This window comes from Rhea pennata, chromosome 14 (assembly GCF_028389875.1).
Source record: "Rhea pennata isolate bPtePen1 chromosome 14, bPtePen1.pri, whole genome shotgun sequence".
Classification (NCBI taxonomy): Eukaryota; Metazoa; Chordata; class Aves; order Rheiformes; family Rheidae; genus Rhea; species Rhea pennata.
In genome coordinates, this window is record NC_084676.1 from 20,254,876 (window position 1) to 20,281,708 (window position 26,833).

At 44.4% G+C, this 26,833-nt stretch overlaps 1 protein-coding gene across 1 annotated transcript in view; it reads left to right on the forward strand.

Annotated features, from left to right (window-relative positions):
• The window catches only part of PDLIM4 (PDZ and LIM domain 4), a 64,903-nt gene extending 38,070 nt beyond the window's left edge, over positions 1-26,833 (forward strand). The window contains exons 4-7 of the mRNA XM_062587643.1: positions 12,206-12,384; positions 15,049-15,206; positions 20,568-20,688; positions 22,171-26,833. Of these exons, the coding sequence (XP_062443627.1) occupies positions 12,206-12,384; positions 15,049-15,206; positions 20,568-20,688; positions 22,171-22,375 (663 nt within the window). The 3' untranslated portion in view covers positions 22,376-26,833. The remainder of the gene's footprint in view (positions 1-12,205; positions 12,385-15,048; positions 15,207-20,567; positions 20,689-22,170) is intronic.

Consider the following 26,833-nt stretch of genomic DNA (forward strand, 5'->3'; position numbering starts at 1 on the left):
AGAACTTTGTCTGAAGAGCTTTGTGTGCAAAGATTTGATATTTTAAAAACGTAGAGAATTTATCCTATGCCTTCCAGTTCAACAGAGCACATGATCCCCAGTTATCTTGCTTTTGTAAAAGCATTAATAGAACAGATACATTTGTACAAAGGCCTCCTCTGTCTGCTTGTTAAACTCATCCTTGCACCGCTGATATTAAAAACATGACCTCTGCGTTGGAACAGGCAAGATAAATGGAAACACATTTTAATCATTCTTGCCTTTGGGTTGGGTAACTTTGTTTCATTGCTTTGGATTTCGGGTATCGGATTTCGGGTATCAATAGCATGATAGGCGTTCTGCAAAGGGACGCGCGGGGGGTGAGATGAAGCTGATATGGTATTGACACTTGGTTGTAATTTATTACATATGTAGCTGTCTGTGCTTGGGTTTTCTGTTTGTTTTACCAAATGGTTTACAAAATTAGGGCGTGAGAGGATTTTCCTTTCTAGAATGTGAGATCTAGATCAGCCAGTTGTTTCACTGTGCTCTATCTTTCACTCTGTTAATGTTCTTTATTATAGTGAAGTAGTGAAATGACACTTTTTTAATTGTAAGAGATTTTTCCTTGGTTAGATACATACTGTTCTTCAGAACATATGTAATGCAGAGCAAGTGCGTGGTTGTATATAAAACTGGAATTATTTTCCTAGCTTACCATACCTTTAATAGTATCTCACTTTAAATTGCAGAGCTTCCTCTCGTCAGAGCATTCTTAGGAAAGGGTGTAGATATGCTGCTACTCCTCTCTGAACAATACTGAAAGTTAGGAAATTCCCACATCTTTCCATGTTGGCCCATCCCTTAAAATTATTTAGAAACTTCCCATCCATGTAAATACACTTCAGATGACTCTCTTGAAGGTTGCTATAATCCTGTTAAGAATGACGTATCCTTTAACTCTGATAGCAAATAGTTCAGCTTTTGCCTAACTCGTGCTTTCACTTCTAATTTTGAGTTTGCTTGTGTAGTAAGAAACAGCCTTTGCTGAGCAGCCTTGCTGTCTGCAGCAGGTGAAGGTTGGCTGGGCAGGAGGGACCCTCAGGGGTCTGGGTTGCTGTTTCTAAGGGTTGTTGGTATTTTACTGCAAAGCCCAGCTTCTGGACTCATTTATTTAGTTGCTCAGGAAAAACAAAGCAATGCTGCTTTTTGTAAATGCAGTGAGATCGTGGGGCTGGCCTCAGCCCTGCTCCCTGATATAAAAACAATGAGAACTTCAATATAATTTTTTTTTGGTGACTTGCAGGAGTTTTAGCAGAAATTGCAGAATGTAATACAGAAATATTTTTTTCACGTAAACTTAAGAGAAGTTGTCTGGCTATTAGAAACAAGTTCAGCATTCAGCCTGTGCCCAGAGCTGCTGCTGGCAGCTGCGAGCAGTGCAGAGGAGGTGGGCGATGGAGCTGGGACGCGTTCCTGAGCACGGGGCAGCGTGCTGGGCGCAGTCTGCGCGTTCACCGTAGGCCCTTTGCTTCTGAGGGGGTCACAGGGGGCCAAACTCCTATGAAGCTTCTCTCCTTGCACTGCTTCAGCTATGTTAGCACTCTCCACTTTGTTTTGAGCTCCTGAAATCAATAAGAATGACTTTTATGAGATAGAGGGGTTAGAGAAAAGCAGCTGCACTTAATGGAGTGAGCTGGAGAATCGATCCAGTTCCTGTGGAAAGTGGCCACAAGGCAAAACTGTTATTTGCATTAAAGTGAAAACAAGGCTGTCCATCCCATACTGCTGTTGTGGATTAATGATCAGATTTCCATTTCTGGGACTCTCAAACCGGTTTGAGGAAGGGATTGTTCTGTTACGTGCCTGCCTTCTGTGCTGCGGTGGAGTTGCGATCTTGAGGGTGTCGGTATATGCTAGTGTATGTCTTCTAATTTAATTGCTTATCAAATTTGCATGAAAGATTAATTGTAGCCATGAAGCTAGTAGAATTTCACCGGCAAAAAGTCTTCTGCCAGGAGAGATCAGAATCAGGTCATCAAAGTTTGACCGTACCCTCTGATTCAGAACAGAAGCCAGCCACATGAAGAAATTGTACCTTTGTTTTAAAAAAATAATTGGCCCTATCTTTCTGCCACTTCTGACCTGTTACATTGTTTCCCAACGTCTAGAGCCATAGGTAGCCAGCTGTGCAAAGCACTGATAAGAGAAGCTGGAGGATATAGCCAGACTGTCTGTAAATGTTTCCATTGTGGGACAGCAGGCATGGTGGAGTCAGGTCTCCAACTGTTTTTCAGCTTTGCAGGAACTGTGTGGGGTTTTTGCTGAGATGATTTTCCCATGTGTGTAGTTGCTCAGGCAGATTCCCAGGTCCAGCACTGCTGGAGTGTGCCCGGGGCTGAAGCTCCTGCAAAGCCAGCGTAGCTGGCCCAGGAGGGATCTGCAGCAGCGGATGGTGGTTCTTCTCGAACAAGCCTGGCAGTTCTTTCACCGTTACCTTAGGGAGCATCACCAACCTTGGTGTTTCCTGGCTCCGGCAGGCTCTAGCTGGGTTTCCCATGGCACGTGTTACCTAGCCCCGTTTCAGCCCTTGACCAATTGCATTTGCCTTCAGGCACGCGCTGTAGCCCTGCCTCTAGCTCAGCTCTGCTCTCATCTGGAGCTGTTCTGCAGTACCTTTTGCACTACATTGGTTTTTCAGCTCCCATGGTGGCCCAGCATGGCATAGAGTCAACTCTGCTGCAGTTCCTCCCTGCCCGGAGGCACTCGTGAATTCCCTTCCATCGCTGGGGAGCTTGGACACCGCTCACCTGTGTCTTCCCGCAGCCGACAGTGCAGAGGCATGGTGGAAACAAAGCTCTGGAAGGAGTTTGGGAAGCATCTAATGAGTCACCTCCTTTCCTTGGGAAGAGTCAGGACTATCTGATCCATCTTAGGCTGTGTCTTAGATTTAAAGCTTTTCTAGGAAGCAAGTTGGTCTTAGCTGAATTTGTTTTGAGTTTTCTTTGTAGCCAGGATATCACTGGGAATAGAGCCAGGTATCCTGAGCTCCGTTTTCGTGCTGAATCAGCCATCCCCATAGTCTCTCTCAAAGCACGCTCTCCTGGACGCTGAAGATGTAACCTTACCTTTTTCACATGCAGTAGGGCATCTGCTTCTTTATCCTTACGGTATTACAGTGCTAATCGTGACAGCAACGAGCTGTTGCGATCGTAGTTGTCTAGTGTCACTTAATACTTGGTGTGTGTGTGTGTAGGCATGTACTGGCAGGCACTCTGAGCACTTTTGAAAAAATAGCTTATCCTGGTTCCACAGAAAACTGGCTTCACCCTCTCATCCGTGATATGCAATTGAGGAACTGATGCCAGGGACACATCTTTTAGCCATATATTGCAGGGCCTGGTCAGAGAAATGCTTGCTGTCTGTCTTGGATCACATCTGAGCTCAATTACCGCAGCTCGGCGAGAGAAACGTGAAGCTACTAGCGAAGGGCTCAAGCACTCACAGGCTTGTTCTGCCATACATGGAGGACTGGTAAAATGTGTTCCCAGGAGGTATCTCTTTAAGTATAAATGACACTCTCAGCTCGTGGTGTGCAAATAACACTGCTCTCGCTGTTCCAGCAGCCTGACAGCAAGTGTCTAGCTGACACTCTTAGTGCTCTGTTTTCAGGATGACAGTGGATCTGAAGTTCATCAAACAGCACTGTTTTCAGCTGAGGCAGGCTGTTAATGACATTCAACTCTGTTTAAGGCTGAGGCATGTCTGTTTATAACTGAGAGCAGAACCGTCCCCACTTTGGCTTAGAAAAATAAACATCGTGCAGCAGGCTCTCGGGGCGGCTAGGTGCCTCTTTCAGTAGGAAATGAAACCGCTGTTCTTTGCGTCTTTGCAAATCTTTCCCTGTAGCCGCATAAGCACACTGTAGTTTCTGCAGCGTGCCTGGGGGCTGGGAACACACGGATTGATTCATGAGGTGTGTTAGACTCTCGGTGACTCGTGGAGCCTGCGCAGGATGAAGGTTTCTTGGACATGCAGAAGCTGCAGTTGCTCAAAACTCTTCCAAATCAGGCGATGGATTTAAGTGCTTGTATGAATGTTTTAGGAGCCAACATTAGCCTCTCACATTAGAGATCTTCAACTTTAATCTCTGTCTGATAGCCCATAAAATTAGATTCATTATTTTGTTTATAATTCTGGCCTTTTAAAGGCCAGATCTGAAACACTGTGAACTGAATGATTGGTAAATGCTTTGGATCAGAACGTTAAGTCTTTTGCTCTGTAAAGCTGTCTCTAAAACCTTTGCCTCTGCAAAGCTGAAGATTCCTAGCTGGACACAGCTGGAAAGACAAACAGGTCATTTTGTAGGACATCCAAAAAAGAAAACCCTCCTTAAAAAAAAAAAAAAAAGTTGGGGAGTAACAGAACTGGAGGCAGCAAAATGATGAAACTTTTGCAAGTCAGCAAGTTAAAATTGGATGTATTTAACCAAAGCGGATATCAGAATACAACTATGAGTTCCCAAAGCTGTTAAGAAATTGTCTCATACAGAATACTCTGAGTGCAAAAGGCAATTAGCAAGAGCAGGTCTGCAAAGTACAGCTGTGGAGAGCGTGGGTAGGAATGCCTGGTACCAACAGCATCCAAAAGAGCGAGGATGTAGGAGTTCCGCTGGCTGGGAGTAGGGCTTAGACATAAATCCATGATTTAAGATCTTCCCAATTTTGTATACCAACATTAATCCTATTAAGCAGGCAGGCTAAATTGCATGCTCTCCTTGACATATTTTAGAAAAATCTTAACATATTTATGCTATTTGTTACAAAAATATGGCTACAATAGAAGACAAACTCTCTCCCAAAGAGAGTGAGGGGGACAAAACTTTCCAAAGTCCTTGGCTGGCTGCATATTTTCCTAGTTATGTGAACATTTATATTAGCAATGATTAGCTTGATAGAACCATTTAATTTCTTAGTCTTCTCTTACTTTATACATTTGATGTAAAAAGCCTGAGAAACTAAAAATGTATCCCAGTTCAATTATGTCAGTGAAGTCAATGGCATGCCTCAATGATTAGGCAAAAAATACCTTTGTATTCTTTTCCTAGAGTATACGTTAGTAATAGATAGTGAAGCCACAAAATACGTTTGTATTTCCATTGATCTTCCACATGCTACTTTTAATGCTCTCCTGTATGTTTCCTGAAATTGGAAGCATGTCCTTTGAAATGCGTTTGATCTTCATTACTTTGCTAATTACTCTCATTACTTTGCTGGTTGTCTGTGGGCATCATGCTATAGCTAAATGAAACATCCTCACCTGACAGAGGGGAAAAAAAGATTTGTTAGTAAGCAGGTGCGGAACATAGTGACCTGCCAGGAGTCAAGTAAGCGTGTGTGTAAAAGGAGAGGAGAAGAGCTTTCGTCATTTCTGGCTCTTTGATCAGCGCCCAAGAATAATTTCAAACAACTTGTCATGATTAAACATCTTTCTCTTAAATAAAGAAGGAAATGCTATATTTTAAGGGTATTGTTTTCCTTCCATCACAGAATTCCTGTTTCAAGGAGCAAGGAATTAGTTAGCTAACTACTGCGTGTGACAGTGTTCAGTCTAGAACTGCCCCCCTCAAGCAGTTGCTGTGTGCCAATGCCAGATGCTGAACAACTGAGCCAAGCCATTTCCCTCCCTTAAATGTTTTTTTCTGATAAATCTGTCAAAACAATTTACCAGTTGGGATGACTTTCTGTTCACTTCATGCTTTATTTTACAGATGTCTTCAGAAAGATGTTGATATTTTTCAGTATGTTTTCACAAAAATGGTATCAGTATTTTTGTTAGTGGACTCTTATACCAGGTACTAGCCTTAACTCTTACCATTTGCTTTGTATAGCTCTCAGGTGTAGCAGTGGACACTTCCATAATCTGCAGGTGGTAAATGGATATAAGGCGAAGGCATGTTTTCCCTTTCAGGGGAGAAGGGGCACGTGGAGACAGAGGAAGCTCTGATTGCCTGCATTGGTGGCTTTCTTGCAGTCTTTCTTGGGCATGTTATTTCAGAAGTCCGTAGAATGCATCTGCAGGATGTCTGAAAGGAGCCATACAAGTTCCTTTATGTGCTATCCTTCATTAGAAAAATCAGGACTGACTTTTTTTTATATAACTCGATATTCTTGTAAACCTTCCATATGTGACGGACTCTTATCTAGCATGCAGTGCCGGTAGCATTTTGTTCTTGCATTTAATTCCCTGTTTTGTTTGCATTAGCTACTTGAGCTAAACAAGCATGTACATGAGAAGAAAATATTTCTATTGCCACTGCAAAGCCAGCTGTGCACACTTGGAATGGCCTGTGGCTGGAAGGGTCACTGATGAAAAACACGTCCCTTTATGCCAACAATTGTTGCGATAGAAAAGGTTTTCATTAAGGAAGTCAAGGAGCTATTCTTGTTTCCAGTAAAGACTCAGACTCAATCTATCAGTCTTATTTTGGGCAGAGCAGCCTACTTCTCTTCCAGATTTGCTTGCGCAAATCTCATGAACGTTTTCCCCTGTGAGGGGGAATGAGATTCCCCCTCGTGAGATTTACAGACGCCCTTAACGTTTCAGCTGATTGGCAGCACGGGCTGTTGCCTGCAGAAGAAAGTTCCTTTGTGCTCTTCGGGCCGCGTTGCGTGGCAGGAACAGGAGCCAGGCTTTCGTGGCAGGCACGACCAGTTCCATCTCTCTTTTTTTCATTTCTTAATAAACTGTGGCACCTAAGACTATGCTTGACTCTTCATCCCATAAGGTAGTCATTAGCACGTGTAAAACTGACAGTATCTGGCCGTTAGTGCACGGGGGTCGGTGGGAGAGGAATCCGGTAGCTCAAGCACAACAGCCAAGTTAATGTACCCCATCGGAGTTTACACTTAATGCGGCTTGTGGCGTAATGGCGCTTGCTGGCAATGCTGCTCTTACCACAAATATGTATATATAACTTCCTTTTGCTTCCTCTGCATTGTGCCAAAAGAAACACTCAGAAATATCCTGTGTTGCGTTTTTCTTTCTTTTGGAAATTGTTCCTTAGGACATAAATACTGTGTCTGTAAGGTCATCCCTTACCTTCAGTTGATAAAGTACAGGCAATGTTAGTGAAACATTTATAAATGCATCTCTTTGGAAGAGAAGTTTGTTTTAAACAACGAAACGCAAGGGAAGTGTCAGAAGCAGGTGCTGGAGAGGCAGCATGCAGAAGGCAAATGGTTTGGATGGTAAAAGGGCTGGCACTCACCGAAGATGACTTTTTTTTTTTTCCTTTTTTTTGCTGTGGCTCGGTTTCCTTTAATCACCTTTGCTCTGCTCCTTACTTTCCACAGTGGAGTAGGAAGAGGGAGGGATTTAAGAGCTCTAGTAACGTTTATCAGACTTTATCAGAATTTTATCAGAACATCTCCTTTATCTTTCCATATCAGAAAAAGGTAGGCGGTCCGGCTCAGGACGCGCCATCCCGGCAGGAAGCAGGGCCGGTAGAGCCCGTTGGTGCTGGAGCTCTGTGCTGCTATCACGCATGCACAGACAGAAACCCCAAAGCTCCCTGGGGCTGGGACTCGAGGATAAGGCCCCTTTCTAGCTCTTCCTCCGTGCCTTGTGGTTCTCTGGTTTGAGATGGATAGGTGAATAACAGTTGCCAGGAACTGGGAGGCCTAAAACACGCTTCAGCTGGGCTCCAGGACTTCCAAATGCTCTGTGTCAAGGTTTAGTCATAGTTTGTAATTGATGATCTCAGAAGGCAAGCATGAGAAAACAGATTTTAATGCTTCTGTTTTGTAGACTAAAAGCTCTCTTTGAAACTTAGCAGGTCAACTCTTAGAAAGATTTTGTAAAACCTCTTAATTTAAAAGAAGCTATAAAAAGCGGGGGGGGGGGGGGCAAGTAGAGAAAAGAAAATTAGGTCCCAAAGGAAGACTACTTTCTGCAAACTTCAATTTGAGAGCTGGAAAGAAATCCATCTGGTTCTAGGTTTCTGAGAACTAATGCATGAGTGTTGTGCACTGTGTAAAATGTTGCATGGGTCTCATAGGAAAATTCTGAAACCACTTCTGAGATGAAAAAGGAAGACTGAACTCAGTCCAGGGAACAGTTTTTTCTTCTGCAACAGGAAAATTTTTTAGCAGAGAAACTGAAGAGCAGTGGAACAAGGAAGACGAAGATCAGTATGTCTCCAGAGGGGTAATGTGCTGTTTGTTTTCCTCCTGTAAAGCCATTAGTTGCCCCATAGTATGAAGCACAAGTCACCGAAGCCTGTAGAGAACTTGGTGGATTGGGCTGAAGCAGAGAAAATCTGTTGCGCTTTTAGGGTTTGGTTTTATGTTGAGATAGTGGGAGGACTCGCTGGTAAGGAGGAGTCTGATCGTTATCTTGTTCTGGGCGCTCTGCTGGGTCAGCAGCCGCGCTTTGCAGGAAGGTGGAGCAGTCAGAGCGGCTTTGTTACGTGGCTGAACAGATTTCATGGCTAGTTGCCACCGAGAGAGCCTGTCCGCACGCCGCCACCTGAGCTGCACGGCCCTGGCCCTGCCTTGTGGGGTGCTAGCCCTCTTCGCCACCAAGAGGGAATTTTACTTTTGCAGCCTGGATTTCGTCCAGTCTAGCTCACTGCACTGCCTCCTGGCCAGGGTCAGCACAAGGCGCAGGACCACGCGTTAGAGTGAGGACTGCGTCTCTGATGCCAGCTAGCTGTGAACGTGGCTTGGCCGTATCCTAGAACGGTGCCTTTTGCTCCAAGCGAAGCTGCTGGGAGGACGCGCTGGCAGCAGGCGCGAGTTGGGGGGAGCCTCGAGCGCCATACCCGTTCGCTTCCTCCTGCCTCACCCTGGGGGAAGCCTGAGCAAAGTCCCCAAAAGGAAAGCTGGTGGCCAAAAGCCTTCCCGGGCTGAACTTGACCGTGTCTCGAGGTCTGCCACCATCACGGCCCTAGGTGGCCTCTGCAGCTCTTCCCTGAGCTCCCTGTGCCGGTGGAAGGCTCGGTTCTCATCCTGGCATCCAAAGCTGTAGAGTTTCAGCAACTTGGGCATGTTGGGTCTGTGGGTGGCTGGAAACCAGGGCGCTCGTGTGGCTGGTGTGCCTCGGGCTCGCCTGCCCGGTGTTCCCAGCACCCTGCGCCCGGGGTGGCCCTCCAGGAGCCCCGTGGCTTGCAGAAAGCAGGATGTGCAAAGCCGGGGCTGCTTGTTTTGGAGGAAGCTTTTTAGGATTAAGTGACACATTGCTTCTCTCCCGTAGTGGATGGGGAACGAGTTCCTGGACAACGGAGAGCTGAAAGGCTGCTCGGAAAGGTCCGGGTTCATTCAAAGGCCCAGCATGGGAGACACGGTAGGAAAGTCTGCAGGGATTTAGGATGGGCCCTTTTCAGCTAGAGCAAAGCCAGAAATGCTCGCTGGGAGCAGCCATCTTCAGCTGTGATCCAGCCATCAAAACGATGGCGAGGGAAAGCACTCCTTGAAAAATTGCCACGCAGTCGCTTGTTCCTTTTACCAGCCTTCCCGCAGGAAGCGGGCCAAGACTGTGCAATCCAGCTTTGCAGTTCAGGGGGGCCCCCCGTGTCTTTGAAATGCTCTGTTTCCAGCACCAGGCTGTTACGTATTTTGGAAAGTGTCAAAGCAATAAGTTTTAATTTTATAGAAACATTTGCTCTCGATTTGCAAATTGTTGAGTTTAGTAGGAATGAATGCTCGACACTTTACAAACTGTCCTGGTTTAAAGCAAATCTGTGGAGATTGTGACCTTCTAGGCCTGTTTATGGGGTATGTTTTAATTTTTGAAATAGACTCTAGCCCCGTGTGTACCTTAGCAGTGAAGGAACGGGTTGTCCTTTGCGTGGCAGAACGCTCGAGATCAGAGGAAAGAGCTCCAGAAACCCCTGGGTGTCCTTGGCCTCTCCAGCCGGCAGGACGCAGTGGCTGCGGCCTGGCACGGGAGGAACGGGATGAAACCCCCTCCCCACCTAGCACTGCCCTGCAGAGCGCTCCGGGAGCGGTTGCAGACCGTTCCCGGAGCAAAACAAGCTGTTCTGGTAAAAACATAGTTTCAGGGATGTGGGGATCAACGTGAGCAGCCAGCTCCCTCTCCAGAGGTCCCGCCTCGCCATCCCGCTTCCGCTGGCGCCCCCGGGAAGGTGCGGTGGGAATCTGGCTCCGGTGAGGAGAGCGCCCTGTTTTTCCTGAGCAAAGTGTGAGCATGGCCCAGATAATTAATGATAACGGCTGTTAAAAAACAAAGCTATGTTTTATGTTCGAGTCTGTAACTCGAAATAGCCAGCCATCTGGCCAGTACGGACCATTGCTTTTTTCTGAAACATTTATGAGCCTTCTTTTCCTCTCTGTGGTGTGGTCAAAAGTATTTTTTTTATTATTATTATTTTTCTTGAAATAATATAAATCTGGGAATTGGAAACATGTAGCCTGGTTGTGATTTTCTTAAAGAATATAAATTGGGGAAAAGTTAAAATTACATTATTCCTGGCAAAGAGATTTGGTTTTTTGCAGATAACTTAAATTTACGATGTTGGGGGCAATTTTTCCCATGTGGGTCTGCCTGTGTGTGTGTGCGCGCATGTGTGATGTGTTTGAAATGTAGTGCAGAGAAGGCTTTATTGGGCAACCATGTAAGCATCTGAGTAAAGCAAAGAGCTGGTAGTTTGACGGAGTCTGGAGTTACTCAGTTGGTGGCAGAAAAAAATTTAAAGGCACTAACTTTTAGTTCTTAATTAGAAAAGAGCCCTATTTTTATCAATGGGAGTTTTGCCTTAGGAAGAACTTCAGGATTGGACTTTGAAAATCTTTTTCTAGCAGGATCTGGTTTCTATTTCTCTTAGCTGTTCATTTTTACTACATTTGGAAATGCCAGTATTTTCTCCTATGCACCAGTGATAGACATTTGTTTCCAATTAGTATTTATTGGATGATTCCAGTCAAAAGTAAGCTTTTTATTAGAGCCCTCAGTATGCACTTTGTTATTTGTTCACAGCACGGTGTTTTCTTTTTCTTCTTTTTTTTTTTTTTTTTTTCCATGAGCTTTAATCAACTGAAAACTTGGGCATTGTTCTCAACTGGTGTAAATCAGCATTGCTACAGATCTGGCCTGTACAGATTAAACAGATTAATGCCTCTTATGTAAGTATCTATTTCTTCCATCAGTACAGGCATGTTTCTGACTCACAGGAATGGGAACAACAGGCAGATGGCAACTGTCCTCAGGCTTCAGACGCTTGCTATTGCTTTTGATGAATAGTTGGAATTGGCCTCTCTTTCCCCATGGATGTGCTACAATACTTCTCCCTGCTGATAGCTTACCGTGCGGAATGCTAGCAGAGAGCTAGAAGGCTGATCTGGCTCAGGTGGCTTGTGGAAAGATTAGCAATAGATATTATTTTCTTAGTGGGTGTGCACAGGATTGACTAACAAAGCTTTTCAAAAGCACATACATAATGTTTCATGTAGCTAAAATAATATGAAAACTTGCGTTTTAATGGCTGATAGGTTCCTGACTTGCAGCAGTAAAATAAAAAGTTTCCCTTAGTTTTCCCTATAAATTCTTGCTTGCCTTGGGGAGTTAAGAAACCACTGAAAATATAAATAGCAAATTAATTTGTTGATTAAAATGTTTATCATGCTGTAAATGACTGATGCTTTTTAGGAGAAAACCTCCTGAAATGAACACAGACATTTCTACATGAGAGAGAGTTTTAAATAAGTAAAAACACCAGGACTTGCCCCTTGGTTTCAGGTCCTATACAGTCTGTGTGCATGACTATGAAGTTTGCTTTTGATCTTGTTTTGCTCATGTAAATCAAGAGTGAATGCCTTGAAGACAGAGGATTGGTAACTGCTGTGTGAACGATATAATGTGAAAGTAGAAGCAGACTCATAGCCTTTCTTTTGTGGAAACAACACGTACTGCTTTCACAGGAGAATAAATGCGGAATACTTGGCAATGGTGAAACAGAGAAGCAGGCAAGCTTATTTGGTTAGGGTCTAAGGAAAGGTGCATAGATTCAGCAAGATCTGATTACAAATGAAATCTGAGTTTTCATTTTCCTGGTGCATATCTCTATTTTTCACAGTTTGAAAATTTATACTAATAACACATGAGAATATTATTACCACAATCTCAACGACATACCGCAGCCTGTCCATTTATTTAGTGCTAAGATTTACAAACCTCACAAGTTTTTCTGCTGTTTCTTCTCTTTTAGGATAACGGACCTGCACAGAACAAAAAGCCGATTCCCTCTGTCGGTGGAGGGACCCCGGTGGATACCAAACAGATGCTGAATTTGCAATACAATAATCCGACCCGACTCTACGCAAACAACAACACTGACTCGAGTTTGCCGCTCCAGATGAGTGGGCTCCACATTGCTTCTTCCCAAAGGTGTGATGAAGGCATTATTCTCTTGCTTGTACTGCTCACATTCAGCAGTGCAGTTTTCTATTTTACACTGTGGTTAATAGAAGATGGTTCTAGAGTGACATGTCTCAGTCTGTTTCCTATGTACTGAGGACAGGAGAGATTTGATTTGCTAATTTACGTTGTAATGAAGCTCCTAGTTTTAGCTCTAGAGACTCTGGGTTCATTCCTGTTGTGTTAGCTAAGTGTATAGGGGAGAAACAAAACAGAAAACTGAGGTTTTGGAGATTGCAAGTTCTGAACAAAAAGGCCATGTGCATATGCAGCAATCAAACCTTTGTGAAGATAAGCTGGTGGAGCTGGAGTGTTGTTCGCTGTTGACCTCTGAGGCAGTTAAACATACTGATTTTCTGTATCCAAGTAAGTTCCTGCTATTGCTAATGGAAGTAGATAGATCAGCAGGCATCAAATCTGGCTCCCCAGGCTAGGATTAATGCCAGGGAGTGTCATACATGTTGTTGTTCCCTTTTTTAAAAGGGTATGTTCAAAGAAGGGTTTCACCCTCCAAGAAGTTAGGATTGCACTTTCACAAATTTAGGCGCAAGCACATGTAATGGGTTTTGGAATTCTTTGCGTGGAGACCTAACCCCAGTAAACTAGGATGTTTATAAATTTGAGATCTGTTCAGTGCAGCTGTCTAGGAGGCAGAGAAATAAATAATGCACATAGGAAAGAAAAAGCTGTTACAGCCAGGAACAGTTTGGATGGATATCTCTTAACTTTGAGACAGGCCAGGTTGTGTGGACTGTGATGCTTTCACATGCCTTATGCTGCTGATGATTTATGCTCTTCTAGACTGGCAAAATATCTACAAGAAAGTAATGTCTGTATCAAATACAAAGAGCAGTGATAGTTTCTTTTCAGCTCAGAAACTGCATGCTTATGTGAATTCATATTTCAGTGACTCTGTGAGCCAGATTATTCGTAGTACTGCTCCAGGAAAGTTAATGAATTTGGAAAGAAGGGAACTACAGAAAAATTACTGAGAAGAAAATTTGATTTTGTTTGTGTTTGTGAGCCAGAAGTAGGGAGTTTAACTTCAGCAATATGTGAGTAAAATTGGGCTAGGACAACATTCTATTTCGAATTTGTGCTTGATCAGGCTGGATTTGCTTAAAAAAAAGTGACCTTTTTCATGAAAATGTGTGAAATGGTGTATGAAAGGGCAGTAGCAGAGCATGTGGGCATTTGGGACACACATGGAGAGTTTTGACTGGCCCAGAAATTGCAGGGATAGATCTTCATCTGTAGCAGCTGCTTGAGGAGCCTTTGTCTCCAGGTGCTGTTCCCAGCAGCAGCACTTCTGCTACTTGTCTCAAGATTTCATAGGTGTTGGAGCCATTGGGGAACTCCTACACAAGTCCCCTCTTACTGCTGAGTAATCCAGCCCCACACGGACGCGCTGGGAATGAGGCATTGCGAGCTCTCCCTTAAGCTGCTTATGGGTTGTGCTTGTCTGATCTTGCAAGAGTAGCTTGGAGGACCTGAACTGCCTGCCAACACATGCTTTTGGAGCAGATGCTGGGCACAGAAGAGGTCTGGGTTACAGATTACTTCCAGAAAACGTAGCTTTGGCATTTTTTGAAAGTGATTTTTTTTTTAACAGGCATGAATATAATGCTGTTGGAAAAAATGACTCAGATGATGGCTAAAATGTGTTAAGCTATCTGATGAGGTTAAGGGCTCTTGCTAGTTTTACTGCTTTTATAATGACATTAATGTACTTGGAACCTTACAAGAAAAGGGTCCTTTCCCACCAAATTGTATTATGCTTTTAGGCCTCAACAAAGCACATAAGTGCTTAAATTCATCCTACTCAGCAGGACACTGAAACATGTACCTGAGCTATTTTTGAATTCAAACCATGCCTTTGATGATTTGATGTATTGGATGAGCCGCTGAATGGGAGCTTCAGTTGCTATTTGTCATTCTTTGTATCGCAAATCGGGTGCTAGATTCAAACAATAAACAGTGTGATGTTGAAGGTCAGAGCGTATGTGAGGGAGAAATGTTGAGAATGTTTTCTTATCCCATTCTCACTGCTGTATGATCCAGTGTTTTTGTTGTCATTTAAGCTGTGGGCTTTCCCTGACAAACAGAGCTTTTAATTCAAAGTCACCTACAGAGAGGCTAGCTTAGAGAGATGCAGTTGTTGAGGATAGCGTCACTCCCTGTCGCGCCTGTGCCTGGCAGCAAAACACCCTCTCCAGATGCCAGATACTGTAACAATGGTAAGAGGGTGGGTGGATTTCATAGCCCCACATAATTAATTAAATGCATTGCATTACCCATTTTTTCATTAAATTTCATGTGTGGTAAAGCAATTTACAATGCTTGTAAGCAGCTGCCCCCTTTCCTTAAGGCATCTGGTAGCCAGTCAAACCCTAGCTGTGTTGCTCAATAGAAGAACAAACAGAGAACAAGTTTATCTTTCCTAGTTTTAATGACTATTTTCCTAGAACAGCCTTCCCTTAAGGCAGAAAAACACAAGGGGGAGAGAAAGATGTTTAAATGAATCTGTGTGAATGGATTAAATTTGGGGGGGGGGGGTAGTACCTCCCTGATTAGTTGATAACTACCGTTTGTATTTGACTTGAGTATTGCTTTGTTCGCTTTGTTTTTAAATAGCATTGACTCCTTAAAGTCTCTCCCGAGAAACCGAAATGGGATTGATGTGGAGTCAGATGTCTACAAGATGCTTCAGGATTATGAAAAGCCAGTTTCGGAGCCTAAACAGTCTGGATCGTTCCGATATTTGCAGGGCATGTTGGAAGCTGGAGAGAATGGTAAGGAAGCTACCAGTGGTTATTGCACATAACATTCCCCAGGGAGTCCCCTAAACCTCCACACATCTTCTGATCCTCTAAATCTGCAGTGATATGCAAAACATGCCCACGACTGAAGCAAAATCTGTTCAAATAGGCTTCTTTTTTCCATAGGCCTGCTATTTTTGAAGATGCAAAGAAGGTTATGCAAAGCTGCTGTAGAGGGGGTAAGCAGCTTTATAAATCTGTGCTTTTTTAACGAGGTCCCAGGTAGGAATTCCTGGGTGGATAGGATGAATCGGTGGTGACACTGAATTTCCCTATCGAGTCCCGTTAGTCTACAGAGTCCTTGCTTGAAATTTCTGCTGTACTCTTCACTCATCTCATCGCTATGATTCTCTTAGTCTCTGTGATAGTCCAGACACTGATGGAGTATGCATACCCTCCATAAGCCATATCACATTTATCCATGTAATACTCCTGTGAGGAAGAAAAGTGCTTTTGGATCTATTTTATAGAGAGGAAACCAAAGCACAGAGAGCGCAATGCTCCCAAATGCTCTCCAAAGAGCCTAGCTCCTGGACCGTGGTTCCTGTCTTTACTCATTCTCCCTTCCCATCCCTAAAGGCTAGTACTATCAGACAGTTCCCACAGCAGTGGTGGAAGAAACATGACAAGGAGCATCTCTGTATCTTCTGCTTCACATTGTGTAGCAGAGAAAACCTGCACCCAGCACAAAAGTTACAAGGGATGCAAAGTGATCAGTGTTGAGCGATAGATTCCTCCCTGCCTGAGAACAGCAGTGTCCCTACTTCTGGCCGGGGAGTTTCCCAAGCTGGCTTCCTGGCATTCCCATTTTTGTTTTCTAGACCTGCCAGAATGACTGCAGTTTCCCTTCCCTTGCACATGTTCTCAGTCAAGAGCACTTCTATCTGAGCTGCCTCAGCCAGCTTACGTGCTGTTGGCCTCCAGCCTTTACGCTGCTTTGGAGTGTCCTGCAAACTGGCAGGGGGGAACAAAGCAAAAGGTGGGGATTGCAAAGCAAAGGGAGGTGCAGGGGCACTGCGTGACTCCTGACCGGTTAGGATTTAACCTTTAATCAGTCCCCCTGTGCCGCAATTCACGATCTCCATGTCCACAAGCTGCTGTTACTGGCTTAAGTCTTATTCTTGCTCTTTCCCTTGCTGAGGCTCAGAAGCTTGTGATGCCTTTAAAGGGTCCATGCAAGAACTGATGGGACATTCTTGCAAAGTGACCAGCTGTCCTGCTCTGTTATTTTACAGCACATCACTTTTGTGCTGAGACATGAACCAGCTCAACATGGGAAAATCCAACCACTATAGAGAGTGCTCAGATGGCAGGTTTCGAATCGGTGTTTTTTCCACCATGTGCAAATGCTCAGGCCAGCTTCTGAATGTTTAACAAATTTAGTGGCTGACCTGGGCATCAAGTGAAAGCTGTATAGGTTTGCAAATAGCTTCTACGTGACAGCTGTTTTCCTGAAGTGATTTGCTTAAATGTAATAGTTTGGAAATGATTGAGCAGGCTGTTGATAGAGGATCATATGGATGTTTAAATAAATGGTATTTGCATAAGGATACGGATGGCCCTCAGCAACATAGGAATAGAGATCAGGAGCTTTTGGCTTAGTTCTCAGATCTGTCACAACTTCCTCTGTTTCATACAACTCAGGTAGGAGCCAACTCTATGTATTAAAAAAATAAGATCCCGAAACTGTGAATTTCAGCTTCTTCTTATTTGCCTTTCAACCTTAAGTCCATTAAGGACTCCAGGTTCAAACTTTCAGGCTTTTCTTTACAATCATTAGGGCTAGAATCTTCTTTTTGTTTCCTTCCGGGATTCTCATATTATAATTATGTGAATCCACAAACTTAGGTTTTATGGGAAAGTGTGAACTACTGCAAATCCCATTAAGAAACTGTAAGGGTTAACAAGTCAGGCTGCCGTGCTTCAATTTCTGTATAAAATGGCAGGCAGTGATAGATTTTGACCAGAAGGATATTGCTTTTTGCTTCACAACTAACTTCTGTGCATCAGAAGTTTTTACCAATTTCAGTGTTTTTGTGCTCTGGTGGTATTGAGGCATGTCAGCAAAGCATGAAACGGGATCGGCCTTGGAAGTCCTGGCTGTAAATGCTGTTGTCTATCCAGACTGGCAGGAAAAATGATGCTAATTACAGGCTCCAGTTGTGCATTCAGATGCTTCACAATGAACAAGCACCAGCATGCTTTACAGCAAGGTATGTGCTGCACCCCCAGGTTTCCTTATTAGGAAGCTGAAAATGGGAAGCGACTGTGTTAATCCTCGCTAATAATGCTGCTCCTTCTCTTCCTCTGTGTCCTGTGACAAGGAACTAGATGGGTGTTTTAAGTTTGTTCTAACAAAGGTAGTTTTAACAGAATTATTTGAAGTTTTCTGCTCTCTCTTAAATGGAGCTGTTGTAGAGCATCAGGTTTGGTGGGGTCCTCAGAAAGGTCCTCGTGTCTGGGAGCGTGTGATCGAGAGGATGCTCCCTGTGGCGGGTAGCAGGGTGCGATACAGGGGTGTGCACTCTGCAGCCTGGCCTCGCGGCTTTTCCTTCTTACGCACAGCGCTGGAGGTGATACAATCCCTGGGCTGCACTTCGAAAGATCAGAAGGACGAAAAGCGTGTGTACTAGAAGGAAATCAAGGACAAATAGTGTCTTGAAAACATTCTGTGGGATGCCAGGACGGTCCTTGCATGTTGAGACTGTCCCAGCTGGTCAGGGACATCTGGTCACCTCTGGCTCCTTTTCAGTGACAGCAACACGTGTTTAATCAGCATCTGGAGTTGAAGTGGTGACAGATACCAACCAAAGTGTCAGCAAGCTGGAGAATTCAGATCTTGCTTCTCTGCCAGCAGCATCTCTTCCCCCTGCTTCAGCTCCTTTCTGTGCTCTGATGGTTTTTACAGCAGGCAGGGGAAAGGTATAGCTGGCTCTGCAGCTCCCGCCCGAGCCGCTGCCTTGGCTGTTGTAACACTGTCAGTGATAATTTCATAAGGGATTCAAAATTAAATATGCCTCAGTGAAAAACGTATCGGTTGGCATAAAACTCTGTAATGTTTCAGCAATGTTTAAATCATTGAGACTGCTTCTGTTAGGCTGTTTTAAAATTTCTGCCCTGATCCTTTTTTTCTTAAACATACCCATGTAACAAGAATACGTGTTTTGACTTGAGACAACTGTGTGTTGTCCTTTTAAAGTCAGGATCTCCTCTCTTGATGAACTAGATATTTTGGACAAAGAGCTGTTTTATAAGGAAAATATTTCTGCTAGAGGCCATGTTTTCTTCAGAATTATCAGCCCCATACTGTGCCTGTAATAAGAAATGTTTCCTGCTGAGGATCTGACAGGATTTGTAAAGAAATGTCACAGCTGTCTCGGTAGGTGCCCTTCAAGCATGAAGGATGAGTACTTTAACCACAAAGCGTGGACAAGACTGTATAAGACTGTTTAGATAAAATATCTAGCTGCCTTGCTGAAGACCATAAATTAGGATGAGACTGTATGTGGATAAATAGAGGGAGAGGATCCGTCACGTAGGGAGATGGGAAGCAGTGCACTCCAAAGGGCTTGTTTTGCTGTAAATTCTCTCATAGATAACACCAGATTATCCAAGCACTCTTGTTTGAGAGACAGCAATGGCATAGCTGTTAAATGTTGGCAAATGAGCATATATCTAATTCAAGCACACCAGATCTCACTGCTGAGAGAGGCCAAGAGCTCGAGCAGTTGTTAGAGCTTCTTCTCAGCGAGGCAATGGAGGGACTCAACACGCAACGGCCAGCCATGGGCGCAGAAGAGCCCAAGGGCCTAGCAGTCCCTGCCTGTTCCTTGGTCCATTGCTCTCGCGTGTGTCAAGTCCCTTGGGTGTCTCAAAATACCATCTTTATACCTTGAGAAAGTGGGATTTAGTGGGAAATCAGTCCTTTTGGTGTCACTTGCTTGACTAAGTTCTTTGGTCACGGCTAATGATGGGGCCACCTGCACAAGGATGTCTAAAAGTCCCTAAGTTTAAACCACTGGGGTTTTAGGCCTCTTGAATGCTGCGTTTCAGTAGCTACCTCTTCCTCAAAGACCGACAATTATGAACAACAGCAAAACTGCAGACTTTTCAGCAAGTGCTGTGGGAGTCGCATCTGCTCTGAAGCTCAGCACTAAGCAGGTTGGCCAGGTGGGAGGGCTGGGTGTTTTCCATCCTCTGTGATCTCCAGAGCCCTAACAGGAAGGGAAGGAAGCCCCACTGAGTAAGGCTGTCCCAAGTATAGTATGTAAACCTGCACAAGTACAGTAAACAGCCATCAGTAATGATATACTAATTTAAAATAATAAGAATTTGCATTAAAAAAATGCAGATAACTTACTGAAGCCGTGCTAGGCGCTTCACAGCAAATCAAAGTGGAAGTTTGCAAAAGCTATGCAGTATGTACTGAATCCTTATTCAGAAATTACATATGCTGTGGAGGCTTTCAAGTGCCACAGTTGTTGACAACACGTACATTTGTATTGTGTCCAAAGTGTGAGCATATATGATATATCTGTACGGAAGAAGACCTGTGAAGTTTTTTCACATTACAGTTCATATGCACAAAACTTTCATTACTTCCTTTCCTGTGTTTGGACCTTTGTGAAAGGAAGCTTGGTGCCCCAGAAAACCTTATTTTCTAACACATTTTTTTATTTCAGGTTCTTAAAAGTCTTCCTGTCTCTTGGCAGATGGAATAAAGTAAAAAAGCCTTCTAAGAAGAAAAATGCATTTAATTATATTGTTATTTGTTTTAATTTGCCTAAATCTCCAGAAGAATTTAATCTTATTCTGCTTCACTGGCGGTATATCTAGCAAGTATGGCTAAAATGTTAGAATGATAGAAACTCTTCTTCCTCTGGAAAATTTCTGTCATTTTACTCGTTTGCTCTTTATCTTTCTTAGTTTCCTTTATAGTACTGCTGCCAAATCTTTCTCTCATCTCTAGAATAAGACCGTTTTGCCTTTTAGCGGTGTATATTGAGTTGGTGCTATCGTCATACATGGATAAATTAGCCACTGGCATCGCTAAGGGCTTCTGCCACCATCCAGGCTTTGTTACAACGAGGGAAGTGTTAGCACGGTGCCTGGCGAAGTGCAATGTGACTTGCGAGGCCGTCAGTCTTGCTGTTTGCTCTTTTATTTCTTTGCAAGCACGTTGCAAGAAGAAGGCTCTGTTGTGACAGGCAGAGCATGTGCTCCCTCGGGAAAAAAACAAGTCATCTGAAAAAAAAAAAAAAAAAAAAAAAGGTGGGGGGGAGGAGAAAGAGGAGGGCAAGTTCTCAATGCATGTCTGTTTAAAACTCTTGGCAGGTGAAAAACTCGACAGACTGAGCAACCCCCGAAACATCAAGCCTCCAGTACCAAAACTTGGTGGTGCCATGTCCGGGTTGCAGATGCTCCCTGAGTGCACGCGATGCGGAAATGGGATTGTGTAAGTGCCCGAGTCGCTCCCGAGTCCGAGTTTGGTCACACCATGCCGAGCACAGCAGTTTCTCTAACACAGGGATTTAGCTGGGTTGTCTTTCTGCCAGAAATACATTTGAGAATTTATAGCAGAATCCTTGAATCTCTTTTTACTAACCATACTAACCTGTAATTAGAGAATACAGTTTGATTACCCCTTTTAAGGGAATTTTGCAACAATACATGGATGATTCACAGAATGATATCTGCCAGCTTACCATAACGGCCCTGCGACTATGAATAGTACCAAAGACACTTAACAGTCTTTCACTGCCCTACTGAGGAAGAAGCACTTTTGAAGGTCGAGTGGAAGAGGTCTGCGGTTATTTTTTTGTTGGTTGTTTTGTTTTGTTTCTTTTGCTCAAGACTTGCTCTCCGATGCATTGATGTTGAGATTAATGCTCAGAGAATATAGACCTTTTTCTTCTTCACCATTTCATAGTTTACGCTCTGTTCCATTTTGATTAAAAGTCCTCTGTTTTGCTTTTTTTGTTCTTGCTGTTCTGAGCTGAAGACTTTTATTCCAACAGTCATTAGAGCAAACAGTGCCTACACATTCTCACATAGGCAGTGCCTCAAGCTATGTCAGGAGCTTTTTGGAGTTGTTGGCCTCCAACTGTCAGATCAGGCTTAGCTTTATGTCAGGCCGTGGAGCTGTGTTGCAGGAGTGTGATGACTGTAGGGCTCATCCTTCACAAGCTCTGCTTTGGGAAGGTGCTGAGTCCTCCCATGTAGGACTGAGCACCGCTGGCATTCTGCAGCATCTGCTGATCCTCACTGTGTGCTTGGTACCACGCAGTAGAGTAGGTGTGATTTCACACTGTGTTGCTTGACTTCCAACCAAAACCCTCTCTCCTCAAAATCCTGCAAAATCCTCTCTCCCAGGCAAGCGGGAACGGGCAGTTGTGTTGGGAAGCCCAAGGGCGATTTCCCCATGTGTTGGTCTGGGGCAGAACAGCAAAGGGTTTGCAAGGAAGCCTGTGAAGGGGAGGAGGTGTTGGAGTAACTGCCTGGGACGGGAAGGAGAAGGGGAGCCTGAGGAGTCGCTCGTGGGAGATGGAAGCTGTGGGGCTGCGTGGGTAAGAGCGGCCCGCCCGAGGCAGCGGTACCCCCGGGGTCGAGACGCGCAGCAGCGTGCGGGCCCTGGAAGCCGGAGAGCTCGGGCAGAAGGCGTGAGGGAGTCTCAGGGTTGCCCTGCTGGTTCCCGCGGAAATACAGGCAAGTCCTCGAAGAGCAGAGCCCCGTGGCCGGAGCAGTGCCTGGTGAGGGGATGTCAGCTGTCGGTAGGCTGATGTGTTGTGATAGAAACCACAGATCACGTCTTTAAGTGCCCCTACGTGCCATGTTTTTAATTTACGCCATTTTGCACGAGGCAGCAGAAATGCCTTTGCCTGCTGTTTCTGCAGCCTCGGCTCAGTGTTTGACCTGTGCTCCCGCCGTCTCTCGACAGGGGCACGATCGTCAAAGCTCGGGACAAGCTGTACCACCCCGAGTGTTTCATGTGTGACGACTGCGGCCTCAACCTGAAGCAGAGAGGGTATTTCTTCATTGAGGAGCAGCTGTACTGCGAGACGCACGCGAAGGAGAGGGTTAAGCCTCCTGAAGGATATGACGTCGTAGCTGTTTATCCAAATGCTAAAGTTGAACTTGTCTAAATACAGTCGCTATTCTTGGAGAGGTCACAAGGCGGCTCGGCCACCCACGGGCAGGCCGCTGGTTTTAAAATATGGCTGTAATCAGCTCCGATTACTAAAGCCCAAGTAAAATGCCTTTTCATAGATAAAACCGTTTACACTTAGGATCTCAAGGGGATGGTGTTGAAAGCATACGAACAGGTTTTTCTCTTCTTTTTGACACTCTGCTTTTTGGGTTGCTGTGTCAGATTTAGTCTCTGCCATAACCTTATCCAAGATCTGTGTAAATATTAATTGATTTTCTGTGTTGTTTCATATCAAATCAGTATTCCCTTTTTCCCCCTTTCATTTTAAAATGTAAGGAGGATGGTTTTAAAAGCTCAAAGAAAATAAGGCACTTTAACAAAAGAATCTGACTTCTGTATCATTGCTTTAATTTCGTACCTTCCACTAATGCCTCGCTCTGTGGCTTCCATGGTGATTAAAAATTAACACCATGTGTAATCTTAGTCTCTGCAACTCAGTATTGTGGATTGGGGCTCCTAAGCTGATTCAGATTTAGATCTGAACAGACGTGACTGTGGCAAGCAAAAGTGGTCTTTTAAGAAGCAATTGCAGTGAAGTTATCTGGTTCAGTGGCACTGCAGTTTGAGGCTAATGCTCTCTGACTTGAGCTCTCCAAAAGAGCTTCATACTGGAGCAAAGAGCTTGCAATAAGATTTTTTCCTCCTTTTCTTTTTCTCCCTCTTCTAATTGAGTTACTCTCCCTAGCAGTGTGTGCAAAGGACACCAGAGTAATGTGGAGCCTGCACTGTTCTTCACCTCCTGAATTTCTGACCTCTTTGTTCTCTTCCAGCAAGGGTGTCTTTGCTTTGTTCATTGACCTATCACCCAGCTTTTGTTAAAATTTGGTTGTTTAATTCTAGATCTCCCAGGATGGAGGTAGCCCTGCCATGTGGGACTGACGTTACAGCTTGCAGAGATAATTTTTGACCTGGTAAATCCATCTGTAAGGCTCTGAGTCCAGAATTGATGGATCCAGATTTGTACCTGTGTCCCAAAGCTGAGCTATTGCAAAATATGTTGTACACTTTATTTGGTGGGGAAAAGTTTGTGGATCTTGGGATGTTCTATTACGGAGATACATTTTTCATTTTAGTGTTTGGAGGATATATATGTATATGTATATCTTAAAAAGTGTAGGCAGCCAACTACTAGATGTGAAGTACTTGGCACTGGGCTGCTCCATACCTTTCTTACAGCTGCATGCTACGGTTTTCTGCCTGATCACCACAGATGCTATCACAAGCCATGTGCCTGGGCAGCACTAGGACCCTTTTGAAACATCTTTATTAACAGCGCTTTATAAATCAGAAACTTAGACACTATTTTTCTTTAGAGAAGTAACTTCTGTGTTACTATTTATCTCCATTTAAACCATCAGCAGGATATTGCTGTAACAAAACCTCCAGTTAATGCCCTGACAGTCATCTGACCCTGGTGAAATAGGTGGCATTTGAAATAATAAAACCAGGCACATTCCGCAGACACCTGGTGCAGGCGCTCCTTCTGCTCCCTTGGAGACCTGCAAGGCTGGCACTCCTTGCTTAGAAGAAAGGAATTGTAGAAATGCTTGAAGACAAAGAGAGAGAAAAATCACCTTCTCTCTGTGTCAGAAAGCCAAAAGTTTAACTGCATGTCGCCGTGGTTACTATGTCATGTTTATGGCTCTGGTCTTTGCCTCGCAATTAAAAGGAAGAAAGCAAGACCTCACACTTGGCATTCCAGTAAACTCCTAGGATCATTTCGTTTCATCCCCTTTGGGGGGAGAATAGGCGTTGATCACCTCTGAGAGAGGTCTGCACGGGGCCCAACTCTGCAGTACAGTTGTTTGCCATTTATTAACCTCAAAATGCAAGTACTGCTGATTAGAATTGCTGCTTCTTTGCAGCAACATCTTCCTCCCTGCTCCTTACCTGAGTAAAGGGAGGAGTATTGTGAAGAAAAAGAAACGTGTCTGTGCCAACTTCGCCTTCTGTGGCAAGCAAACTCACCCACCAAGAGTTGAGGCAACTGGCCAGCTGCTCTTTCCCTTGCTGGCTCTCTGTGAAGGGGTCTGAGATGTGTGGTACTGGAGGAGGGTTAAGGAAAATTATCCAGGGTGGTGCTGGACACAGAATTTCTTCCTGCGGTTGCTGTACTACAGGAGGAGTAAGGATCTAGGGTGTTACAGGACCACGCTTACACCACGTACTGTGGAGCCTTGCAGGGTTTTAAGCAGTTACTTCTGCCACCGAACTTTGCTTTGACCCTTCTTTTCTGTTAACGGTATGGAGTCGAGGTCTGGCAGCCACGGGCAGGAGTCTCCCTCTTTCGAGCGTAGCTGCTGATGGCCACCTGGAGCGGCTGGCCCAGGAGTGTGAAACGGGGTCACGGTACACTGAAAGCAAAAAATAGCGTAGTGGAAGGAAAAGCTGTACACACCGTGGCCCTGGCACTGCAGGCTTTCCAGGGCCCGAAGGTCTAAGCAGCCTCGGGACACCCTGTGCTCAGCAGCCTTGCAGCAAATCCACGGGGAAGCCGAGCACGTGCAGTGCCTGTCCAGCAGCGCCGCTAGCAGCGCAGCCGGGTATTTCTCTGCAGCTGGGCCGATGCTGGCTGTACGCATCCTTGCTAGCAACAGAACATGCGCTTCCAACTTTTTTGCCATGCGTATTTTTAATTATTACAGTACAGGAAACACATGGAAAATTGTATCACACAGCTGAGCCTAGTTTTCCTTGTATTTGCATAGCCTTGCTCAGTGGATTGGACCATTTGAATGGAAATATTTTGGACAACTGTAAATGATTTAAAGACTAACCATAATCAGGTATGAAGTGTTACTGCCCCTTGTTTGCAGGCCTCTTCTTGGAGCTTATTAGTTTGCAGCTGTCATAAACATGACATGATTCTGATTTTCTGTATTAATCTCACATGTTACTGGGCCAAGTTTAACTGAGTGTAACATGTTTTATGAAGTCAGCTCTCTCCTCACCCCATTCTGAGGTTGTAGGCCAGCAATGGGTATTTTTGGTAAACATCTCACCATCGTTAATGGTTGGCCTCTTCTGCAGGTTCACCGTAAATATTGCTTATAGTTCATTTCTGCTACCTTTATGATTTTTGCTCGCGAGTTCATGCTCACTTTCTCTCGTGAGCTGGCAGCACAGCGTGTGAGCAGGACTTGAGCTGTATGGCTTAACTGGTGCAAAGATCTTGTGTAAAGTCACCCTTAGTGAGGCACCTCGCGTGTCTCTGCCTCTGTTTCCCTGCCTCTTAGATCAAGGTAAAACTTTGAGGGTGTTGTGGAACTGAGTTCGTTCACAGCTGTGAAGTGTCTTCATGCACTCCAATGGAAAAGAAGTTATTTGTACCATTTTCTGTCTAGTACTAAAACTTAAAATCTGTTTCCTGCATTGGAAGATGTTCCTCCAGGAAGCCAATATAAAATACAGTCAAATACTGAAGATTATGTATGCCCTTTTGATACGCTTGGCTCCAAGCAGATGCATTACAGCCTTCTGGTTCTCACAGGTGCTTTTTAGCTATTAAGTCAAACATCACCTTTCGACTATTGCTTGTTTTTGTCCATACTCGGACACAAGAAGGAGTGTTGACACGTGATGTGAAGGTGATCTCATGTTACCTGGAAATACATAGGAAACCTTGCAGCCTTGACCCAAACCCAGGGTTTCTCAGCAGTGTTGAATTCATGAGTTCCAGCTCAGCTGAGCAAGAGAAAATTCACTGCAAGAGTGGCCCTTCAGATTTTTTTTTTCCCAATTTGCCATTGAAAGAACAGCATATTTGCCAGGTTAGGCCATATTTCGTTTCCTATAGCTTTTGTCTTCTGTTCAGCTCCGTTGGGAGGCAGTTTCTCACGCTGCAGGTGTCCTGTGTGCGCGTCAGACGTGTCGTAACACTAGCACGAGGAACACCTTAGAAATTCATAAATTGCTGCGTTGCCGCTGAGGCTTGAACATATAAATCAAGCAGGCTGCTCTCTTAGGAATCCTCGGCGGCCCAATTCAGCCGTTTCATAAATACGAACGCTGGCGCGAGCTGGCCCGACGGATTCAAGCGCACCTCTCTTAATTTGAAAATAAGTTCCCACAAATCAAATTTTCCGCACGGTTGTCTCTGGATACTTTCTTATGAGTAATCAACTCATTTGATCCCCTGAGGAGCTTAAAATGGAGCTGCCTCGCGCAATAATATCCTGTGGCAAATTGATTTCTGGATTTATTCCATGTCATTTACATTATTTGTCCGGTAACACGTGACTAAGACCAGAGCGCTGTTCTGCCTGCCTTGCCAAGCTCGTGACAAGAGCGAACCCTGCAAATATTACCTATTAACTCTACTATTTAACACTGTAAAACATCTGGAGGATGCAGTTTGTATGAAATATAAAATAAAGTTGTATTGTTGGTTTTA